General features: G+C 34.0%; 1 protein-coding gene across 1 annotated transcript; it reads left to right on the top strand.

Moving 5' to 3' along the window:
- Positions 1–5,001: 5,001 nt before the first annotated feature.
- On the top strand, positions 5,002–8,408 carry LOC129752171 (uncharacterized). The gene is made up of 5 exons (XM_055747962.1): positions 5,002–5,467; positions 5,662–7,338; positions 7,453–7,661; positions 7,810–8,256; positions 8,316–8,408. The coding sequence occupies exons 1-5, from the start codon at positions 5,002–5,004 to the stop codon at positions 8,406–8,408; spliced, it is 2,892 nt and encodes a 963-aa protein (XP_055603937.1).
- The last annotated feature ends 7,786 nt before the right edge of the window (positions 8,409–16,194 follow it).

The raw sequence follows: 16,194 nt of genomic DNA, 5'->3' as shown, positions 1-16,194 counted from the left end.
CGGATGTTCTATTCTTTTATGTTCCGCTTTTTTCCTCCTTTCTCTATATGTTGTTATGTAGCTGAACTTGTTTGATTCCACGACTGATATCGCTGCTGTTGCTTGACGGGGAAAGGAGAATGTTGTTTGTTGCTGCAACATGGCTAATTTTGAAGATTTTTTGGCAGTGTTCCTTCTCTTATCCCGTGAGGGATGTGCTTTCTTTTCTTCTTTCGACGGATGTGTGCTACTGTTTTTTGTTTTGTTTTGGTGATCACGTTTTTCGGTCTTTATGTTGTGGCGATTTTTTTTTGCTTAGTATATGCTTGAAGAACGCCTATGTGCTTCGAAGAGTACCGAAATGATTTATATTAGCATGCGGAAAAGGATTTTATTGGATGGACACATTTCCCCTCATAATCTTTGGGTATAGTTTGATCGTTCAGGCCCTTTCAGAGTTGCATATTTTTAATTTATGCACAGTACGATTAAACGTATGGATAATTGTGTTTTAGTTATAAAAATATTGTAATTCTGGAGTATTTTTAATAGATTTTTCACACGATCTGAAAATACTAAGGTTTTTTATTACGCGGTATAAATTCCGTCGTTAACGTATAGGACTTGAAATATTTTCGCTCAAAAAACGTATTGATTCGCGAGAGCCGTCTAGAAGAATCATATCCATAGCAAAAAACCACGTAAAAAGAAGCCGTGTTAAAAAAACTGAGCAATATAAAACCGCGTAAAAAGACCTTAGTAAACATGGTTCCTTTTAAATATCTCGGATTTCTGAATTTGAATATTAAAAGTTTATTGTGATGATTTTTTTTGTTATATTTCTTTAACATTAGGGGAATTTTATATTATCTGAAGGGTTTGCGCCGGGGGTCTTCAGATCTTCCCCAAATTTGAAAATTGGGTTTATTTTTACGACTTTAAACCACATGTATTTTTTGTCATTTGAAACATAAGTCAGTGATAAATACTTCTGTTACCATGTTTTAAGAAGCGCGCGCTCCCTTTTTATGTGAGTGCAGTTGTTCGACCATTGTTTGTTTTCGATGCAAAAAACGAGTTCATTGTCATCATTTCTTTCATGAGGTATTGGCCCACTTTGATGTCTTCGAATGAAAGTTGCAACATAAATAGGGCTATACAATGGTATAATTCGCAGAATATTCGGTGATGAAGGCGGTTCTTTTAGACATCATTTAATGCTTATTTACAATTTTTCATGTTAAAAGTCATTACTTAATTTTTTTTAACTTGAAAAGTTGGTAAAATTTCAATGCGTTTTGATGTGCTATTTTATGATTTTCGGTGCAAAATAACAGAGTAATGTAGCTTTGTAAGATGGTTTTTTTTTATTTGCAAAAAAATCTAACCAAGTCTAACTCGAAAAACAAGAATGTTAGAAGTCTGTAAAAAAACATGTGTTTTTAAAGTCGTAAAAATGAACACAATTTTCAATTTTGAAGAAGATCTAAAGCCCCCGGTGCAACTTTTCAGATAATAAAAATAAACCCCTTTGATATAATAAGATCATTTCAATTTCAATTTTGAAATGACAAAGGGCAGCAAAATTTTTTAAGAGTGTGTCATCAGATTCAGGTTTCTGCTATTCAAATCAAGTGCACTACCCTCGATTGCGTTAAAAACATGTGAGGTTTGAAGAACGAAAAAACATACTCAAAGTAGAAACAAAAGTTGATTCTGAATCATTCCTCGATCCAGTTTCAGATTGGCTACGATTATTGTTCAATTTTTATGATTTTTCCAATTTTTGGAAAAAAAAGTCGGATACCAGAATAAAACTCAATATAAAGGATATTTACAAGCAAAATTGAATTTTCAAGCATTAGAAGATTTAAAATGTGCTATCTTACCCTATGGACTGATCTGGGCTGAGGTTTAGCACCGACCACAAACATGTGGCTAATGGATAACATTGCCTCATAATATGCCTAAAATCACTTAAAAATTTTATGGAAATCAATTAATTGGAAACTAAGAATACGAACTTAGTGAAAATAGATATTTAAAAAAAAATCCAATAATCAATGTGTGATAGTCTTTTTAAAAAAATATTATTCCTAGAACCGTAAAAGATCTATAATCAAACCCATTATCCTAATTGAGAAAAAAAAATCCAGTCTTCAATTTATTTAAGAATAAACTTACTCAAGTACACAAAAGATCCAAAGGACAGAGTCTTGAAAGCTTTTTCAGCTTTGTTTTTTGGATGTATAGAATTCTACTCAGCTGAAAATTGTTGTTATCGATACTTTCAAAGTCAATAACAGAAGCTGAGTAGAAATCAATTCAGTTTCAACAAGAAACTTTGGAATTTCATTCACCATTTATTTTAATGTTAATTCAACTGTAGATTGATTTTATCGGCCTAGCGGTGAAAAGGGATTGTATAAATATAAGTTACGGTGATTGTTACGGTGATGTATAAATATAAGTTACGGTGATTAATCCTTCGTAAAGTTAATTCAACTGTTAATGAATTTTGTATTTACTTGAAATTTTTGCACGCTAGACGATTTAAGCCTCGTTCACACTCGGCAACTTGAACTGCGATTTCGTTTGCTGAGTCATATTTATATTTACATTTGCATTATAGGGCAGTTCCATACAATGAGGTGGCAAAAAGTATGATTAGGTATGTTGGACTCTTTTGTAATTTTTTTTATGAAAATTACTATTTTCACTTACTTAAAATAAATGCATTGAAAAATTGTTTATGTACAACTTATAAAGTAGCATGCTTGGTGTTATTTTTGACCCTAGTTTTTATTTCTTTTGAAAGCCGTGTTTTGGACTAATCATTAAATGATAACTATCATCGAGACATTTCTTGAAACTCAAGAGAATAATGTGTGAAATGATTGATCAATCATAAGCAACATTTTTTGACTAACCAACATCAACGTTGTTGAATTCATACTAATAAATGGGTAAAAATTACCCATTTGCACGATATTTTCAGCTTTATTTGGTTAAAACTCAAAACACGGTGTTTGGGGTGCCTGGAATCTTTTTCATTGTATTCATTTTAGAACCTTGAACTAGATCTTGATTGTGAAAAGAGTATGCGGAAATGCGAGGCTTTTTTTAACAAGGCTAAAGTTTTTGACTTTAAAAAAAATATTTATTTACTTATTTTTATCATAGATCAATTTGGTATGTAAAATTTTTGAATGGTTTAAATGATAGCTTTAAATATATATTAGCTTTTATATGGTGTACTTTAAATTTTAGGAAAAAATGTTTTCCCTATAAATGTTGTGATTTAATTTTTTTTTCCTTCATCATATGAATATTTCAAAGTCTGATGTCTGTGGTGCGTTCAGTATCCAAGATAATGAGTTGAAAAACTGGGAATATTTAAGTCAAATATTTGGTTATTTACTGTCATGTCCCGATAAATGCATAACACACTGCAAATGAATTATTATAAACACTCATTTAAGATGATTTAAGATGAGATAAAGGTTTATTCTCTCTGAACATACCGACAAGGAAGATTCGCGGAGCAGTCTTTGGCGAGTTTGAAATAGAAGCCAAAAACTACGGTTTTATCTTGAATTTGAAAAAAAAAATATGTCATCACAATTCTTAATGTGAATTTTTGAATGAAAAAAAAAATATCCAAAGAGAATTGAATAAAAAAAAATGATAAAATTAAAAATTAATGAAAAAAAACTAATATTTTTTTAATGTCAATACTGGGTGTACAAAAAAATCACAAATAAGGTTTTAATTGCGCATTAATATTTAGCTTTAAAGTGGATTCCTCAAAACATATCTCGAAATTTTTTAAAGATTTAAGAATTTCCAATAATTCCATGAAATGATCGTTAAAAAAAAGATTATTCGAAAATATAAAACTAGGTTAAATAATCAAAATTTCAAAGCACATGTTACGTAGTTTGAAATTTTAAGCTCTGCATATTTTGTCGCCCTCTATAAGAATAAAAACTGCCATTTACGCAATTTTCACATGAAAGAAACAATAGAATCATAGGAACCTACAAGAAAAATTTGCTCTGGTCCACCCGAAGGCTTAATCCGGCCCTGTACAAAATGTATAAATCAAGTAGTTTTTTTTTTTTTGTAAAATTCAATTGAACTAAGAATATAAGATTTATTTATTTATTTTTATTTAACAACTGGCAACTCTGTTACATTGTTTACTGACCTGTTTAAGCTGCTCCGAAATTCATCAAATATTTCGCTGAAATTCATAAGCACCCATACCGATTCCCGCTCGCATTGGCAAATCAACTTCGCCCGCACCCGCACAGGTATTGTCCAGCTCCAACTCGCACGGAAAGGTAGGATTATCTGATAATCGCACAGTGGCTCGAGTACGGTTGATTGAGCGCGCCCGTCCACCATTGCTCTCCCACCTCGCCCCGCCTTCCGCTGCCTAAACCGCTCTGCTCCACCAATATACTTACCACCCTTATCGCCGAACTAAACCCACTACCGTTCCGGAACTCCACCGAATACAGTCCGATAAGTGCAATTCCTTAAAACCTGTATTGCATACGGCCCAATAAAGAACAACTGCTGCTCCTGCTGTTTTTATTTACGGATCCCGATACTCCAATCAAAACAAACACGCTCCATCCTGCTTACTCCGCTGATGATTTGCCGAGCTACAAAAAGTTAACAGCAGCATTTTCCATCTCGCTCCAGCTTAGAGGATCCAAGGTAACCTCAAAATTTTAGACCGGGAGCCCGGGTTCAAAAAAATTTTAGTGTCGGCTGACAGCTGAAGCCCATTTGACAACTTACACAGAAGCGCCACCTGAACGTCAACTTCAGTAACATTTTATCAGGATATACGTTTTCACAATGTCGAATTTATGTGAAAAGTGCGCTAGTACTTTTGATGGGGAATTTGTCAAATGTGGAGTTTTTTGCTCGATTGTTGTTTGCCTCAAGTGCTCGGGTCTGCATGAAAACTCTTGCGCGGATCTTCACAAAAATACACACCTTGTATGGATGTGCAACAGTTGCAAGTTGATGATATCCAAAGCTCGTTTTTCAAATGCTTTGATATCAACCAACGTTGCAAACAATGCTCTAATTGACTCCTTGAAGGATTCACTTAAAACTGAGATCCGCGAGAGCATTCTACAAGAAGTCAGGAATGAACTACGCTCTAACCCTCCTCCTAAAAACGTTTGTGCCACTCCTACTCTCAAACCAAGAGCTGGCTCTTCCATGGGATCCGCTGCACCTACTTCTGCTCATCTTAAACGTCGTCGTGATAAACCACTTGTCATCGAGAACATCAGTGCACGTCAACCAAACTTAATGTGCGCCGTGGGTACCGGTGCGGCTAACAACGAAATCACGATTCAAAACCATTTGTTTACGGCATCTCCCTCTTTCTGGCTTTATCTTTCTGGTATTGCTCCTAATGCGCCTGAAGAAAACATTCTGCGGTTTGTGCGTTCACAATTAGGTACCGATGAAGTCCAACTAAAAAAACTGGTTCCCCTGGGCAGAGAAGTTAGCACCTTGTCATTTGTCTCTTACAAAGTTGGAATTTCTCTCGACCTGAAAGAGAAAGCTTTGTCATCAGAAACCTGGCCCGCTGGAATTCGTTTTCGCCAATTTGTAGAGAATACCTCCGAACGTTTTTTTCCCAACCCGAAGAAGCCCCGTTTGGAATTCAAACCGAACCAAATGACACCTTTCGCGACTCCAATTTGAGCGAGGCGACCAACTTCGATAATCTACCGTACCTAGAAACTCAACCCGCCACTGCTGCTCCTTCTACGCCAACTCCCGCTTCATTCAACACATCAGTTCCCGCTCATTCCGCCACAATGAACTCAAACGCCCAGCTAATGGTGTATTACCAGAACACCGGTGGTATGCGTACCAAAACCAATGAGTTTTTGTTAGCACTGTCTTCATGTGACTATGATGTCATCATGATAACAGAGACTCGGCTAAAGAACGACATCGGCAACAGTGAACTAGCCTCTAACTATAAGATCTACCGTAACGATAGAAATGCCAATACAAGCCATTTAAGACGCGGAGGAGGTGTGTTAATTGCAGTTCGACACGGTATAGACGTAACTTCGGTGGCGATACCAGGCTGTGACCACCTAGAGCAAGTTGTTGTGCGAATCAAAGATCGGTGTCGCAATGTCTATTTCTGCTGTGCCTATTTTAGGCCAAACAGCGAAACTGCCATGTATGCGTCTCACATGTCTGCTCTCGAATTCCTGATAAATATGGTTAGTAATAATGATATAATCGTCGTAGCTGGGGATTACAACCTACCGAATTTGCTTTGGACCTTCGACGAGGATGCAGACGGATTTTTACCAGCGAACGCCTCCACCGAGCAGGAGCTTGCGGTCATCGAATCGACGATAGCCTGCGGGTTGTCTCAGATGTGTTCGCTTCCGAACGCCAATGGTAGAATACTAGACCTTCTGTTTGTGAATAGACCCGATTTAGCTGATATTTTACATCCTCCAAACGCAATTTTAAATACCGATCGACATCATTATCCTACTGTTTTACTGCTCGACTATTTTTCTGATGAGCTTACGGATCCCGTTAGCCCGCATAGACTAAATCTAGATTTTATGCGCTGTGATATCGATCGTGTTATGGAAATGTTACTGGACACAAATTGGCAAATACTTTTCGAGGGTCTGAACATCGATGTTGCTGTATCAACCTTCTATGATCATCTCTGGGACGCTTTACGCATTCACACGCCGCCTAAACGATTACACCGACACCAGCCTTACAAGCTCCCTTGGTGGAATTCTGCTTTACGGAGAAGCCGCAACTTAGTTCGCAAGGCCCGCAAACGCTACCTTCGTGACCGAACGGACCAAAACAAGTCAATGCTCTCAAGGCTAGAGATTGAATATTCGACTCTTCGCAACGCTGTCTTCAACCAATATATTTCTAACATCGAACGCAACGTAAAACAAGATCCTTCGACATTCTGGAAATACATCAATAGCCGCCGCCTTACTAACTGTATCCCATCGTCTGTGACGCTTCAAGGACGAACATCGGAAAGCATCAAAGAGTCAGCTGACTTGTTTGCTGATTTTTTTAGCAGCGTGTATAGCCCAGTCACTCCTGATTGTAATAATGTATACTTTGATACACTTCCTAGCTACGACATCAGTCTACCGCAACCCGTTTTCAGTGAACAAGAAGTTCTAAAAGTGCTAAATTCACTTGATCCCTCGAAAGGATCTGGGCCTGATGGGATTCCAACATCGCTTGTTGTAAAAATAGCTGCTTCGCTTGTCACACCGCTGTGCATGATTTTCAATCGATCGATCTCGGAAGGTACTTTTCCTACTCCTTGGAAAATCGCATCAATTTCACCGATCCATAAGTCAGGAAATGCTCATCGTGTGGAGAATTACAGGCCAATATCGATTCTTTGCTGCTTTTTCAAAGTGCTAGAAGTCCTGATATACGAGAGAATCTATTCAGCAGCCACTCCAATACTCACCGATGTCCAGCACGGGTTTATCAAGAAACGATCAACCTTGACAAACCTAATGATCTATGCCAGCGATTTGCATTCTGCAACAGGTAAAAAACTGCAAGTGGATTCAATTTACGTAGATTTTGCCAAGGCCTTCGACAAAGTACCTCACAGAATCGTAAGAGCTGATCGATAAACTTGATCGATATGGATTTCCTGAGTGGGCAACCAAATGGCTGTACTCGTATCTGCTGAACCGTCAAGGCTATATAAACATTCGTGGGATACACTCCTCCTTGTTCGACATGCCGTCTGATGTTCCGCAGGGTAGTCATCTTGGACCGCTCATCTTCGTGATTTTTATTAACGACCTGGCTACATTCCTTCAGTCGCCGAAACTGCTATTCGCAGATGATCTTAAAATCTACCGGACCATTGATTCGATATTGGATTGTGTTGCGCTTCAGGAGGACGTCGATCGATTATTAGTATGGTGTGGATTACACGGTATGGAAGTTAACGCTAAAAAATGTAAGTGCATAAGCTTTTTTAGGACCAGAGCCTCTGTTGTCTACGACTACGCTTTGAGTGCCACCTCTCTCGAAAGAGTAACCTATATTAAAGACCTCGGAATAACGTTTGACCAAAAGCTCTCATTTGTTCAACACACCGCGACTACTGCAGCCAAAGCCTTTGCTTTGCTCGGCTTCCTGCGGCGGAATACACTCAGCTTTGAGGACCCGTATGCTCTGAAAACAGTTTTCTGCTCATTGGTACGCAGTGTTCTGGAATACGCGGTACCAGTCTGGGCACCCTACCACTCTGTCCACAGCGAAAGGCTCGAAAGGATTCAGAAAAAATTCCTTCGCTACGCACTGCGTCGATTGCCATGGCAAGATCCCGTACGGTTACCACCCTATTCTGAGAGGTGTGCCTTGCTATCAATGACGTCTTTGAGCCAAAGAAGAACTTTTCTACAGCGCACCTTCGTCTACGACATCTTGACTAATGTCGTTGACTGCCCGCAATTGCTCCAGAGATTGAACATATACGTTCCAGCACGCCACTGCGTAATCAAACCATGTTTTGGCTGCCAAGAAGCAGGACAGTGTTCGGACAGAATCACCCCCTCTTTCGATGTTGTGAAGTTTTCAATGCTGTTTCTCACTTGTTTGACTATCATGTTACTAAATCTAAGTTTAAATGTGCAATCCGTGACGTCACCTAACTTAATTGCTATGTAATTTAATTATAAGCTAGTCTTAAGCAATCAGTCTGTATGACAATAGTCAAAGACTTCAGAAATAAATAAATAAATAAATTCCAAAAAAAATAATTACAAGTTCAATTCGACGAAGACAGCTCAAAAAAATTTGTAACTGGACTAAAAAATCATGAATTTTGATTTCGCTTTAATTGTGGATAAATGGATTTTTCTCGAAATCCAGGAAGCTGCCAAACCTGGCTTGAATGCCAACACTAGACACTACCTCTTTGGAGGAATTCATAGAAAAATGTAATGTGCGCATTAATATTTAGCTTTAAAGTGGATTCTTCGAAACATTTCTCGTACTTTTTTAAAGATAAATGAATTTTCAACTAATCTATAAAATGATCGTTAAAAAAAGATTATTCGAAAAAATTAAACTAGGTCAAACGATCAAAATTTTAAAGCGCATATTGCGTAGTTTGAAATTTTAAGCTCTGCGTATTTTGTCGCCATCAATTAGAATACAAAAGGTTCAAACTGCGTTTTTTCATTCAAAAGTTTTGCTCTATTGGCTTCCAAGGAGACTTTGGCCAAGCCTTAGGTACAATAGAAAAATGCAATAATCCAATGCATTATTACAAGGTTTTCTGAAATTACTAAAAAATATTTTGAAAAATTATTTGTCAAACCATTTTGAATGTGAAGTTGAGAATTGAAACGAGCAATGATCACAACATAAAATTAAGGATAAAATCGTTTTCTTCGAAAATATTTCATATCAGCATAAAATTTGTAACATTAATGATTTTTTTTAAATCATGAGAAAACTCCAACTTTTCTTTTCTCGAAGATATTTTACGATGAATTTACATGTCACTATTTTTGCAATTTTATTTGATGAAACCGCATTCCATAATTAAAATCAGATGGATAATTTTTTTAAATACAAATAATTTTTTTTCACTTATAAAACTAATTTAAATTTTACGAAATATTTCTGATTTTCAGCTGGATTGTGTAATACACGTGTATACAAACTGAACTGAAATTTCAAACAGAATTCACAAAAAAAATTTGTGGTCTCCTTCGGTTTGAGTTCTTCCACAAAATAGTCATCTTGATATTATTATCCAGTTTTCACTCATAAAAGAGCCGAATCTGAATCTGAAATTTGAATATTAATTCCAACTTGAAATTCTATAGTAAATTTTATTACTGAGCCTTCAATGACGAATCAATCAGAAAATTATGTTGATTTAGGTTTAAATCTGAATTCATTATATCAGTAATTTATGATAAGTGCTACTTGTAAATGTAAATGAAAATGAATTTTTTAAGATGAATCTGATTCTGATTTTCATTTTGAGGAAAACTTTTTTATGATTGAAAACTGCATTAGAATTAAATTGACGAATTTTAAATCTGAATTTCTATCTGTTTCGTTCACTATCTCTGTTTGCTTTTTTGTCAACAGTAGGATTATATTAGAATATGTGAAAAATCAAATAAAAGCTGTTATGAAAAGTCAACTTTTGAAAAATCGCTGATTCGAATAATTTGGGGGCGCTTATTCCAAGCATGCAATAATTTTTACAGCTTACAATTTATCTTGTCGATTGGAGAATAGTTCAAATTTTGCTTATCAAAACGATCAGAATTTTTTTTCTAATTGAATTTCTATGCATACTCAAATGTATCCACAAAATTTTTATTTCGTTTACAATCAGATTTTTTAGATGAATACGAGTTGAATCGGTCACTTTTCAATGTCCACTAGTGAAATTTTTTTTGGACAACAGAGTGAATTTTATTTCGAAGGAGACGCTTTTATAACGACAAAAACCGCCTTATCTCCAGAACGTGACTCTTAACGAGTGCTGCCAAATTTTTGTTCTAAACTATCCTTCTCTGCCAGCACTTTATAAATGCAAATCACCAACGCAAACGGCCTAGTTTCTGTTGTTTACGGTTGCGATTCAAACGTTCTTGAAGAGGTTGGCCCGATTTATACTGTTTATAGTTCAAGTGATTTTCATTAAATTTTGAGGTTTATTTAGAGCAAAATGCGACAGCTTTTGATCATTCTGGTTTTGGTGGCATCCGCCTATGCTGGACCACGGCCCACCAAATCGCGGATTATTACCATCGAAGAGTACATTGAACCGGAACCTGTTCCAGAGTTAGAACCAGAACCAGAAGTAGCTCCAGCTTCAGAACTGGAGTCAGTAAATGTTGAGGAATCAGAGTCGAAGCCAGCGGAAGTTGTAGAGGAGATTTCTGAAGTAGAAGTTCCAGAGCCCGAAGGTGATTCCGATGTGAAAGAAGCCATCGATGGAGTAGTTCCCGAGGAGGACGCTGATCCAGCTCCCAGTCCCAGAGTGGCTTTTATTCGAAAGAATCCAAGCTCTTCCGATTCACCGAAACCAGCTGTTAAAGAAGACGAACCGGAAGATCCGCAAGAAGTGATCCTGTACAGTGAAGATAAGCTTAACACTTTGAACGAAATTCAAGCTCGCTTCGACGGACTGATTTCGGAGGTGGAACAAATTCTGGAAATATTGAAGCAAGCTTTCGGTTCCAAACCGGAAGAGTGAAAGTGATATGAAAGTATAAAAAATGACATAACGATGCTTCAAGTCGTTGAAGACGTTCAGTCCTGTACATTTATGTGTGTCTTTTTAACTAAATAAATTTTGATTGTAAGCACATATGAAAAAATATGATTTATTTATAAAAACTTCTGATGCTTATTTTTATCTTCAAATTTTTTCCAGATATTTTTTTTCACTCAACACTTTTTTCAACTCAGAACATTTTTATTGAATTTGAGGTCTTCGAAGCCCAAAAGGTATAAGTGCATAAAAATGAATTTCGAGAAAACTGATTTTAAGTTGTCTTGATCGATGACTTTCCATATTTAAAAAAAATCACAACATACGCTTTGAAGTAAAAGCACTGTTGGGTGATTTTAAACTTAAAATAAAATTTTATTCTCTATTACTCCTATTTCGATCAACTCTGGTAAGATAACTGTCACAATTCTCAGAAAGAAATTTTAATTATTTTTAAAAATATTCGAGAAAAGTATAATCATTTCATTTCGTATTAAACACTACATAAGCTCCACTTTTTTATAAATTTCAAATAAGAATGATAGCGGATTAGCCTGAGATTTTCTCGTCGAGGGTTTTTTTGTGAATTCTTATTTAATGATTTCAAACAATTTTTATTTTCATTTTGTTAAGAAAACTTGTTTGATGCTTGTGGTTTGGATTTTTCTAAAATTTTAACTTTTCATTGTCTTCAAATAGCATTCACCTGAAAAAAATATGGCTTACTCTAAAAACATGTTAAGTCTCATTTAGCGACTTCTAAATCAGCAGAAATTTAAATTATGAATCCTCGATGATTCAAAACCGAAAACAAAAGACAGGGTCGCATTAAGTCTTCGGCGGTCCGAGGGAATGGTTTTAGGAAGGCTCTAATTTATATCTTCAGCAGTTTATTCAAATCTTACGTAATTTATTATCTGCAAAAAAGATATATCTCTGCCTAAATCATTTTCTGGTAGATGTCAGAAAAAAATCATTAAAAAACAAACAATTTAAGATACAAAAATGACAAAAAAAAAGACAAACATGATAAAAATGACAAAAATGACAATAATGACAAAAATGACAAAAATGACAAAAATGACAAAAATGACAAAAATGACAAAAATGACAAAAATGACAAAAATGACAAAAATGACAAAAATGACAAAAATGACAAAAATGACAAAAATGACAAAAATGACAAAAATGACAAAAATGACAAAAATGACAAAAATGACAAAAATGACAAAAATGACAAAAATGACAAAAATGACAAAAATGACAAAAATGACAAAAATGACAAAAATGACAAAAATGACAAAAATGACAAAAATGACAAAAATGACAAAAATGACAAAAATGACAATAATGACAAAAATGACAAAAATGACAAAAATGACAAAAATAACAAAAAATGACAAAAATGACAAAAATGACAAAAATGACAAAAATGACAAAAATGACAAAAATGACAAAAATGACAAAAATGACAAAAATGACAAAAATGACAAAAATGACAAAAATGACAAAAATGACAAAAATGACAAAATCGAATAATTCGACTTATTCGATAAAATAACAAAAATGATTAAAATAGCAGAAATGACAAAAATGAAAGAAATAACCAAAATTATGTATGACATAAATAACAATATATTTCAAAAATTACAAAGATGTAAAAATAAAAAGATAACAAAACTGATAATATTCATCAATCATAAGAAAAATTACGAAAGTGGTAAAATTGAAATAACATTAAAAAATAACAAAAATTGTTAAAATTGCAAATGGGATCTTTGAACGCTTTTATGTTACATCTTTATGTAGATCGATATAATTATGCTGAAATTTTACATCAGTCAGTTTTTGGATCAATCCAGAAAAATAAGAAACACATTTTGAACCAAAACGAAGCTTTTCAGGACCCAGGGGTTTGAGAAATTCAAAAATGACTCCAAGACGACTCAGTCTGTTGGAGCAAGCTTAGAACTGAAAATTCTGAAATTTATATTTATAGTTATCGCTTGATTTCTTGTAAAATCATTTCAATAAACTCTTTGAAATTCAAGTTATCATATGAATCAAGCTTTTTGTTTCAATTTCAACCGTTTTGAACGGTCAAAAGTCGTAACTAAATTTTTTATCGATTTTTAATTTAATCTTCTCGATGATTTAGTTTTCGATATTCAATTTTCCACACCAAAAGCTTCAGTATTTGACAGGCAAATTTTTGCTCCTTCGATTAAAGATAAATAAAAAGTTGAGCTCATTTATTTGAAAAAAAAAATGAAATTCATAAATGTTCTGAAATCTTTTATATTTTATCTAAAGCGCTCATCAATATTTTTTGATAATTGTTTTCTTGTTTTGATTGACAGTATTTAAATATTTTGTTTGCTTTATAGATGGGTTGTTAACAGAGCAAAATAAAAATATAAGGGATACAAAATACAAAGCACAAAGCTTGTCAAATACAAAAAGTTTAGCTAAGCTTAGCTAAGCTTGATAACACCTGTCAAATACGAAAAGTTTGTCGAAAAACTAGCTATTTTTGGAAACAAGTTTTCCTACTCTACTATCCGGGCTTATAAATTCTTAAAAAAAATCATATTTTGAGGAGAGCTTCGACTTAGTTTCAAATTAAAAAACCTTGATTTTTTTCCTAGTTTTAAAAACTGTTTTGAGAAAAACTTTAATTTTTATTTTTCCCAGGAGGTCTCTTCTGTCGAGGACCCTGGGAAATTTGCCCCTTCCTGAATCCGGCACTGTAAATAGGTTTCTTTTTCGTTCTGATCCAACACTCATCCATGATTTTATGAAAATTTAAAATAAGACTTTATATGATTATATTTTTAACTTTTATATTTGAGTATCACAATTTTTTCTGCAATAATAAAACAAAATATAGATAATAAAAAAATATTCGCTTAGTAAAAAAAAGTTCTATCGTAATAAATGCAAATTTTTAGCGATTATGTTTTAAAGATCAAAGTAATGCATTTCAAATCTTTAAAAAAAATCATTTTTTTAAACATCACGCGTTAAAGATTGTGTACGTCATTAAATCAAAGTCAAGGTTTGTTGGAAAACATTTAATTTTTTCAATTAACTTTTTGTTCTTCGGAAACATTCTTTCTTCCAAACATAGACATCATTTGCATCTTATTTTTCCCTGAAAACTGATTTTTTTAGATCTTCTATGATGCACAAAAACATTAAACTTGTTGCCACATAAAGATCTTTCTTTATATTAAACGGCGCGTGGCTGTAGCTACTGATTACTTTCATTAATAAGTCTTCTGGAGATATGTATATCACAGCAGGAACTGATAAACAAGATGTGTATTTTTTTATTTTTGTGGTTCAAATGCACTGATCAACATTTCGGTTTTCTGTACGTATTTACAAAAAATCTTTCCACAGGTAAATTTTGCTCTCACGCTGATTTTTTCATGCGATTGGTGAAAAAATATTTTTATTTGCAAAAATCCTGTGAATGACAAAATTTCACAGATTCGCAAGCAAACTTTATCAAAAACGAGTTTTTCTTTCTTGTAATTTTTTATCAAACATTTTTAAACAGAATTTAAATATTACATTTTAGTCCTTCTGATAGATTAAGAATGTATCTTTTCGTTATTAATATGAATTTTTATTTAGTGAAAATAAAAAAAAATGGTATTATATAAGAGAAAATTTTCACAGATTGTTTGGTTCAAATACCAAATTGAATATGGGTTTGTCAAGAACATATTTTTTTGGCAGCTTTAATGCTAAGTTTTAATTCAATTACCAAAAAAATAAGCGTTTAACCCATATTTGGAAAAATAATAATATTTTTCAAAAAATGAGTGCTGAGTTAATTTTTTATACAACTTAATCTTTGACAATAATATAAAAAAATCATCATGTGTTAAACAATATTCTTCCGATTTTTATTATTGGCCTTTGTCGACTTACCATTTCATAGTTTTTGATTTTGAATGTAAAAGCGTTCAAGAAAAATGGAAATTTTTATTTCAAATTAGAAAAATTTCAAATATTTCGTTCCTGACAACTGCACTTATTCCTTTGAAAAACACATTGAATGTTAATATTTCTGGAAAAAAGTCCACAAATCCAAACAAAAACACGTGTATTTTATATTCAAACAAGTCATCGCCATATCAACTTTTTCCGGTTTATTGAATGGTATTTCATGATAACTAAAGATCTAACGCATGCAAATTTCGAGAAAATAAATCAATTCAGAAAGACTTCTCGGGCCGCACAATGGAATTTTGAGGGCGGCGAGCTGCTCATCTATAATGAAAACGATACCTCCAAAGTATGCGAAAAATTATAGATGAGTTATGAACTAAAAGGATGCTTTTTGACGCAGAGTTTGGAAAATAACAGAATCAGTTTTTAGTAAAACACCTTTTAAAACATATTTTTAATGCATAAGTTCGACACACAACAACAGAAGCTGCTAATATTTATTGCTTTCATCTATTAGTATTTTTATTTGATCGCGTGTTTGTTCTTTTGGAACTGGTCAATTTTAATTATATTTATTATACATGGATTGGCTTAAATTATTTATAGACAATAAATACAATAATTGAAATAGAACATCAGCTGTATCACTCTAGTTGGTCGCGATACTGTTCCAGATCCCGAAGAAGTTCGGTGATTTTTTCCTTCAACTGCTCGTAGTCTACGCGCTCACCACGCCCCGCTACTTTCCCAATATTTGACGTTCTTTTCACCTCATTCGATTTTTCAGTGACATTCGTAACTGATAATGCATGTTCAGCATCATTTTCTTTTTCATCAGGTTGAATTGGTTCTTCGACAGCGCTTTTGTTGATGGGTTCTTTGGGAGTTTTGTCACTTCGATCTTCTGGAGAATCTTTTTCAACAAT

This window comes from Uranotaenia lowii, chromosome 3 (genome assembly GCF_029784155.1).
Source record: "Uranotaenia lowii strain MFRU-FL chromosome 3, ASM2978415v1, whole genome shotgun sequence".
In the NCBI taxonomy this organism is placed as follows: domain Eukaryota; kingdom Metazoa; phylum Arthropoda; class Insecta; order Diptera; family Culicidae; genus Uranotaenia; species Uranotaenia lowii.
This window is presented reverse-complemented; position numbering and strand designations above follow the sequence as displayed.